This window comes from Mus caroli, unplaced genomic scaffold, assembly GCF_900094665.2.
Source record: "Mus caroli unplaced genomic scaffold, CAROLI_EIJ_v1.1 scaffold_17181_1, whole genome shotgun sequence".
Taxonomy (NCBI): Eukaryota; Metazoa; Chordata; class Mammalia; order Rodentia; family Muridae; genus Mus; species Mus caroli.
The window spans coordinates 7,338-16,023 of NW_018388610.1; the positions used below are offsets into that span (position 1 = coordinate 7,338).

Below are 8,686 nucleotides of genomic sequence, written 5' to 3' on the forward strand. Positions count from 1 at the left end.
TCTCTTTCTTTATTTCTTCCTTGACCAAGGTATCATTGAGTAGAATGTTATTTAGCTTCCATGTGAATGTGGGTTTTCTATTATTTATGTTGTTATTGAAGATTAGCCTTACTCCATGGTGATCTGATTGGATGAATGGGAAAATTTCAATATTTTTGTATCTGTTGAGGCCTGTTTTATGACTGATTATATGGTCAGTGTTGGAGGAAGTACCATAAGGTGCTGAGAAGAAGGTATATCCTTTGTTTTAGGATAAAATGTTCTGTAGATGTCTATTAAATTCATTTATTTCATAACTTCTGTTAGTGCCCATGTGTTTCTTCAGACCATATGCTTGAAAAATTGTTTTCCTGCCTTTTACTCTGAGGTAGCATCTGTCTTTATCCCTGAGGTGGGTTTCCTGTGTGCAAGAAAATGTTGGGTCCTGTTTAAGTAGCCAGTCAAGTAGTCTATGTCTTTTTATTGGGGAATTGAATCCATTGATATTAAGAGATTTTAAGGAAAAGTAAATAGTGCTTCCTGTTATTTTTGTTGTTAGAGTTGGGGTTCTGTTCCTCTGGCTGTCTTCGTTATGTTCGTTGAAGTATTATTTTCTAGCTTATTCTAGTGTGTAGTTTCCGTCCTTGTGTTGGAGTTTTCCACTTATGATCCTTTGAAGGACTGGATTCGTGGAAAGATATTGTGTAAATTTGGTTTGTTGTGAAATATCTTGGTTTCTCCATCTATGGTTTTGCTGGGAATAGTAGCCTGGGCTGGCATTTGTGTTATCTTAGGGTCTGTACAACATCTCTCTAGGATATTCTGGCTTTCATAGTCTCTGGTGAGAATTCTGGTTTAATTCTAATACGTCTGCCTTTATATGTTACTTGATCTTTTTCCCTATCAGATTTTAATATTCGGTCTTTATTTAGTGCATTTGTTGTTCTGTTTATTATGTGTTGGGAGGAACTTCTTTTCTGGTCCAGTCTATTTGGAGTCCTGTAGGCTTCTTGTATGTTCATGGTCACCTCTCTCTTTAGGTTAGGACATTTTCTTCTATAATTTTGTTGAAGATATTTACTGTCCCTTAAGTTGAAAATCTTCATTCTCACATACTCCTATTATCCACAGGTTTGGTCTTCTCATTGTATTTTGTACTTACTGGATGTTTTGAATTTGGATCTTTTTGGATTTTGCATTTTCTTTGATTGTTGTGTCCATGTTTTCTATGGAATCTTCTGTACCTGAGATTCTTTCTTCCATCTCTTGTATTCTGTTGCTGATACTTGCATCTATGGTTCCTGATTTCTTTTCTAGGATTTCTATCTCCAGAGTTATCTCCCTTTGGCTTTTCTTTATTGTTTCTATTTTCATTATTAGATCTTGGATAGTTTTGTTCAATTCCATCACCTGTTTGGGTGTGTTTTCCTGTAATTCTTTAAGGGATTTTTGTGTTTTCTCTTTAAGGACTTCTTCCTGTTTACCCATGTTTTCCTGTAATTCTTTAAGGACTTCTACCTGTTTATCAGTATTCTCCTGTATTTCTTTAATGAGTTATAAATGCCCTTCTTAAAAACCTCTACCACATTCATGAGATATGATTTGAAATCCAAGTCTTGTTTTTCGGGTGTGTTGGGGTATCCAGGATTCTTTGTGGTGGGCATACTGGGTTTTGATGATGCCCAGTGGTTTTGGTTTCTGTTAGTAAGATTCTTTTTTTTAAAAAAATATCTTATTTATTTATTATATGTAAGTAGCTGTCTTCAGACACTCCAGAAGAGGGCATCAAATCTTGTTATGGATGGCTGTGAGCCACCATGTGGTTGCTGGGATTTGAACTCAGGACCTTTGGAGAGCAGTTGGTTCTCTTAAACACTGAGCCATCTCTCCAGCCCTGTTAGTTAGATTCTTAAGTTTGCCTTTTGCCATCTGGTAATCTCTGGTGTTAGATGTTCTAGTTGTCTCTGGATGGAACCTGTTCTTCCTGTGATTCTGTTAGCTTCTGTCAGCACTCCTGGTATTACAACTCTCTCCTGGGTCCCAGGGGTCTGAGCATTCTCTGCATGCAAGCTCTCCTCTTGCATGGAAGGTGCCCAGAAATCTGGAGCTCAGATCTACCTCCTGAAATCCAAGGTCAGAGCCCTCCCTGGAGGCCGACTCTCCTTTGGCAAGGAAGGTGCCCAGGAGTCTGTGTCTTTGCTCAGCCTCCTGGTTGAGAATGAAGGCTTGAATGGACACTGTCCGAGACACTCTGTTGCTTCTGCCATCCATGTGCTCTCCTGTGTAGACTGTTCTCAGTGCTCCCAAGTTCCTAGGTGTGCTAGGCCCTGCCCAGTTTGCACCCAAAATGGCATGGGGCTGGCCCTGACTGGAACAAATATAAGCCACTGGTTGGGTGGTCCAAGTTACTTTGTCCCTGTTCCTGCTGGCACAAGATGCTCCGGGATTCTTTGGAACAGATGTTGTGTTCCACTCACCAGTAATCTCAAGATCCTGGGTGTGCTAGGGTGCCCGTGGCTTGGAGAGTCCTCTGGGGACCTTGGGACCTTCAGTTGGGTTCATGCTGAAGATGGCATGTGGGTCTGGCCCTGACCAGAAAGAATCCCAGCTACTAGTTGGGCATGCATGGATCCTTTGTCCCGGTTCCTGCTTCTTGCAATTTTCATAGTGCAATGCATGTTTTCTATTCTATGGAGTGAATAATCTTATATTAAATTAGACAGAGATTGTATCCACTTGTAAACTGTGTGTTCATTTTAGTACCAGATGACCTATAAGATAAACCCAGTCATTACTATATCCTGCATAGTTTACAGGTGGTTGAGAATGAGGATTATTTTATTTTACTTGGTAGCAGGCATAGCATCTTTCAGCGCTATGAAACCTAGTTAGAAGAAATAAAGTAGGTGAGCTACTGCATGATTTCTCCATGTTTTGTGATTCAAGTATGTAGGGCCCTCAGCAATGAAGTCTTTCCATCAAGTCCTATAGGATCCAATCTTGTGTCTTCCTGATATATATTCTAAAGAGTATGAAAGATGTATGATATTCGACTTTCTTAATGTTCTTTAGAATTGTTATTTTAATTGTTAAGAATTTTACTAGGATGTACAGAATCATGGTGTGGTTAATTTTGGTTTCTAGTGGTTTTGATTTGAGGACATTTTTTTTTATTATTTTTATTGTTTAGTCCTTTTTTACAGTCCAGGCCTCATTCCCTCCTGGTCTCTTCCCTAACCATACCCCATCCAATAACTCCTCCCCTTTCTCTTCAAAAGAATGTACCCACCCCCCACTCTCATCCCACCAGACCACCCCACTCCCTAGGGGGGGTTATATCTCTCAAGGAGTAGGTGCATATTCTCTCACTGAAGTCAGACCAGGAAATCCTCTGTTGTATAAGGTGGATCAGTTTTTGAGATATCTCAGGGATCTAGGCCTGTTGAGACTGCTGGAAATTCCATGGAGGCTGTCCTCTTCATCTGTGTCATCAATAATACAATTTTACTTACAATATATACATAGCTACTCTTTGCACTCCTATTTTAGTCTTTCTAGTCTCCCTTGCTCTTTATGATTTCTGTGATTGCTATGATTTCATCCTAATAAATACAAGTGTGTCCTTACATATTTGTTTTAAATTATGATATACACAATGTCCTTTGTTTTATTTTGTGTCATGTAATTGGAAAAATCCACTTGGTTTAAAATATAAACACTGTTCAGGTCATGCAATCTATACATTTCAGCAGCTTCTCAGAAAAGGAGTATAGAGGAGGGAGAAACAAAGACAATATCTTTGACCTGTCATGCATGTCACATATGGCATACCAGCTGCTACATGAATGGAAAAATGGTATTTTAGAAAAGTAGTGGTAAAGTACAAAGTATCTGAGATGCAAACATTCATTGAAGCAAAAGAGAAAAGGACAAAAACCAAAGTTAAAAAAATTGTGTCTAAAATGTCAGAATTCTGCAGAAAACTACTACATGTAAAGATGCCCTGTTATTTTCTTTTCAAGAATGTTTAGTGGAGAAATATTTTCCATATATACATAACATAATTCTGCTTTTCTGTATAAACCCTGAAAACATCTTATGAAATATGTTCATATCCAATTGAACAATTTACTAAATATAATCTTAAGGAAACAGCGTTGGGAACAGCATACTTTGACACTAACATGGAATGCTCTTTCTTTGTTTGTGGGTCTTTGGCATCATCAAAGGTCTAATTTTTTTCTCTTTACACATTATTGTGAGAGAAATCAACAGTTGCCTAACAAGGCAAACTCCTCTAGGTTCAAGTTGAAGATCTGAGTTCAGACCTCCCAAAGTTCATGAGTATACCCTTGTTATCTAACAATTATATGGAGGATAAAATAAGCAGAGGTGACTCCTTGCAAGTTTGCTAACTAGAGTTCCAGGATTATGTGCTGAAAAACAATAAAGGAACTGTGAAGTCAGTTGACATGGTACTCTTTCTTCTCCGAAGCACTGGGGATGGAGAGGTAAAAAAAAGTCTTAATGGTTTCTAGGTCAAATTTGTTTACAGAGTGTGTTCCAGGCCAGCCAAGGTTACATGGTCAGACTCTGACCTAATCAATCAAATAAGTCAGTGAGTCAATAATTAAACAAAAGTTTAATAGGCACCAGTAAGAGTCTGGACTGACCATGGATGTCCTTCTCTTCCCTGCACTCATGGTTCATGAAACTGATGTACTTATAACTGCACAAAACCTCATATCTATAAAAGTCACACATATGTAACTCATAAATACACACAAAGTTGAAAAAAGTTGGGTATAGCTTCATATAAATTAATCTGATCAGTTGAGAGGCAGAGGCAGGAAGAACTTCATCAGTTCTACATCAGCAAGTTCTACAGCATGTGTTCCAGACCACCTCATTAAAAAGTCATAGAAATGACACCTGTGGCAATATATTATTTGTATTAATTCTGTGCTAATTTTTAAGGTGGATATTTTCACAGAAAAGTGGGTGATTGGATCAACATATATTGTCCTTTCAAAATTTTAGAGAATGAAAGGCCAAAATCCAAATAAGTGTTCTGATGTTTTTCTGAACCTAAATCCTTATTCACTGACAGATTTTTTTCCATAAATGAATCAGCTACCAAACGCAGACACTATTGCATATGTCAGCAAGATTTTGCTGACAGGACCCTGATAAACTGTCTGTTGTGAGGCTATGCCAGTACCTGGCAAATACAGAAGTGGATGCTCACAATCATCTATTGTATGGAACACAGGGTCGCTAATGGAGGAGCTAGAGAAAGTACACAAGGAGCTGAAGGAGTCTGCAACCTTATAGGAGGAACAACAAAATGAACTAACCAGCACTCCCAGAGTTCGTGTCTGTAGCTGCATATGTAGCAGAAGATGGCCTAGTTGGCCATCATTGAGAGGAGAGACCCTAGGTTTTGCAAAGATTATATGCCCCAGTACAGGAGAATGCCAGGGCCAGGAAGTGGGAGTGGGTGGGTTGGGGGATCAGGGCAGAGGGAGTGTATAGGGGACTTTCAGGATAGCACTTGAAATGTAAGTGAAGAAAATATGTAATAAAAATTATTTTCAAAAAGCAATATGATAATAAATTAGAATTCCAGAGACCATAGTTAATGAGTGTGGACTAGTACTAATCTAATCTGCTTAAAATGCCCATTTTAATTCTAGTAATTCTAGAGAAGATTTTATAATAATGATTTCATAAAAACATTGGCACTTACATTATAAAACCACTGAACTAAGTAGAAAAGTTGTATGGTCTATGGCTTCCTCCTGTGTAATTTGTGAAATCTATACAGGTATAAGTTTAAGAACTACCAATTTGTTCTGGCCCTGGTGTTTGCTATTGAAGAGATCAACAGGAACCCTGATCTTCTACCCAATACAACTATTGGATATAATATCTATAATATTCCATATACTGAAAAGAATATTCTTTATAGAGTATTTCTTTGGTGCACAGGAATAATTAATCACCTTCCTAATTACGACTGTGGTCACAAGAGGAAGTCACCTGCTGTACTCACAGGACCATCATGGTCAGTATCTGCCCACATTGGAACATTTCTACAACTCTACAAAATACCTCAGGTGAGGAATGTAATGTGCGACCTAGGAAACAAGTATTTTTGTTGACATCATAAGTGTCTGTAAATTTAAAATAGGGGCACTGGAGTTAATCACCTATCAAAAAAGGTATGAAGATAGTTTATATTAGATTCATATTTACATTACTTAGAATGAAAGTAGAGGTGGGTAAGAACAGCTATGTAATTGTAATTTTAGACCTGCCAGCAATTTTTGTGGAAAAAAAATGTAATGGGTTTACAGGACAAGTCCGGCTTCATCTTGACTGTTTCTACCTGTTGATTTAAGACTAGGATTGTGTCTGATGCCAATTTATTTTGTTATCTCTTCAGGTCACCTTTGGTTCTTTTGATTCTATCTTGAATGACAGGCATACGTTTAATTCTATCTATCAAATGGCCCCCAAGGACACATCTCTGTCACTTGCCATAGTCTTGCTGTTGCTTCATTTCAGCTGGTCCTGGGTTGGTCTAATCCTCCCAGATGATCACAGAGGGACTCAGATACTATTAGACTTAAGAGAAAATATGGAAAGCCATGGTATCTGCATAGCCTTTTTGAAAATGATCTCTGGCACATGGAATGCATATTTCAATGCACTATGGAAAAATATGGAGATGATTGAGGAATCATCAGCCAATGTCATAGTTATTTATGGAGACATTATTTTTGTACAAGGTTCAATGCGATATATTACACAACTGTTTGTGGCATGGAAAGTCTGGGTCTTGGCCTCTTCATGGGATGTTGACACACACACTGATTCTTTTATGTTAGAGCCATTTCATGGGAGTCTTATTTTTTCACACCACCATGAAGAGATGGTTGAGTTTATAAATTTTGTCCAAACAGTTAATCCTTACAAATACCCAGAGGACAACTATCTTCCTCAGTTTTGGCATTTGCTTTTCAATTGCTCATTTTCTAAATTTGATTGTCAACTTTTGGAGAACTGCCAACCCAATGCTTCTTTGGATTTACTTCCCAGACACCTTTTTGACCCAGCCATGAGTGAGGAAGGCTACAATATATACAGTGCTGTGTATGCTGTGGCCTATAGTCTCCATGAGATGAATCTTCAAGAAATACAGATCCAACCATATGCAAATGGAGAAAAAATGGTTTTCTCCCCCTGGAAGGTAAGATGCCTCACTATGTTTTATAATGTCAGCAATGTAGCATTTTTATTATTTCTTAAGGCATTCAAGTTGAGCATCATATGTTTTAGACTATGCTGTCAATAAGCAATGGAGGGAATCTTGTTTCTCTGTCTGGAGGTGAATGCTAAATCCTGAATAAGTGTTCTTTATAAATGAAGAGCCAGGAACAAGAAAATAACTTAATATTGAATTTATGTAAAAATTGCCTCACAATTTTCTTCATAATATCTTCAGTGTGAAAAGTTGATATTTCCCATATTTATTTCTCAGGAAAGAGGACAGAGCATAAGATCTTTAAGAGTTAAAATGCTCTTAAGATTTTATAACTCAGTGTTATAAAGTGAAAGATCACTTTAACGTGTACTTCAGACTTTCAGGTCTCTTTTCAAGGACGGAAGCTCTATTTCATAAGTGAATTGGTTCGGTTAGCTTATCAAAGAAATATGAATTTCTTCAATCCATGTAAATTGGTGTCTTGGTGACTTAGCTGTGTTTAGTTCAATGATTTATGTTGTACAGAATGAGTCTTTTGAAATTCAATGCACATCAATCTAAGTATCTTTCACTTATTCAACCTCTTTGATGGCTCCTTTACTGATGATTCTTATCACCTTGGCTTAAAAGAGTTGAAGGCCAGGGACCAACACTGAGGGTTGTTAGGTTTTCTCAGGAGAAGATAGTGTATCAGTGAAAGAAGAGACCCAGGCATTGTTATCAGGGGGAATCACAAAGCTCTGTCTAACTAGCAGTCAGGTTGGTTCTTCATTTGTACAGGTTTCACAGAAGAGAGGCAGCCTAATGATTATCCAAGAAATAAATAATTTATCATTTTGTCTCCAGACATGTTATTGATTTTTCATTATATCTTTGGGGTTAGAAGTTCAATCAAAATTAAAAATGGCAAACCGAACCGATTTATTTTTATTATCTACCCTAGAACTCCAATTCAAAGAGTTTAAGGAATGTCTCCAGCAAAGCAAACATATTTATTATATGACAGCCTTTTTTAGCTGGTGGTATTTGCAGTTTTAAAGCCCTCCACACAAAGAAAATATCTGAACTGTTTGTTACATAAATAGTAAATACTAATATGTACTGTTTTTATTTCTATAATTGTACTGTGTCTACTGTTAAATAGTAAATGTTTATTTTATTCAGTGTATCTTATTTACTGAGTTCCATTCCTCCACGTGTACATGGTATATGATGCCCAATGCTTAAACTACATTTTCAGAGAGCTCTAAGTGTGTTGTATAAAAATGGTCTTGAGTCAGTTACCAATTCTCTTGGCCAGTAAGAGTTTGTCAAACATTTCTTAATTTAACCTGTTCCATCTATAATATTTGGGTTTGCTTAGGGGCATATACCCAAGAAGATTCCTTATGGAGTCATGACCTCATTTAGAATTTTCTTTTTTTTTCTTTTTTTTTT

The 8,686-nt window shown here is 37.3% G+C and overlaps 1 protein-coding gene across 1 annotated transcript in view; it reads left to right on the forward strand.

Moving 5' to 3' along the window:
- Window positions 1–5,806: 5,806 nt before the first annotated feature.
- The window catches only part of LOC110287703 (vomeronasal type-2 receptor 116-like), a gene marked incomplete at both ends in the record, with an annotated part of 6,886 nt that continues 4,006 nt past the window's right edge, over window positions 5,807–8,686 (forward strand). The window contains 2 exons of the mRNA XM_021154256.1: window positions 5,807–6,098; window positions 6,428–7,234. Of these exons, the coding sequence (XP_021009915.1) occupies window positions 5,807–6,098; window positions 6,428–7,234 (1,099 nt within the window). The remainder of the gene's footprint in view (window positions 6,099–6,427; window positions 7,235–8,686) is intronic.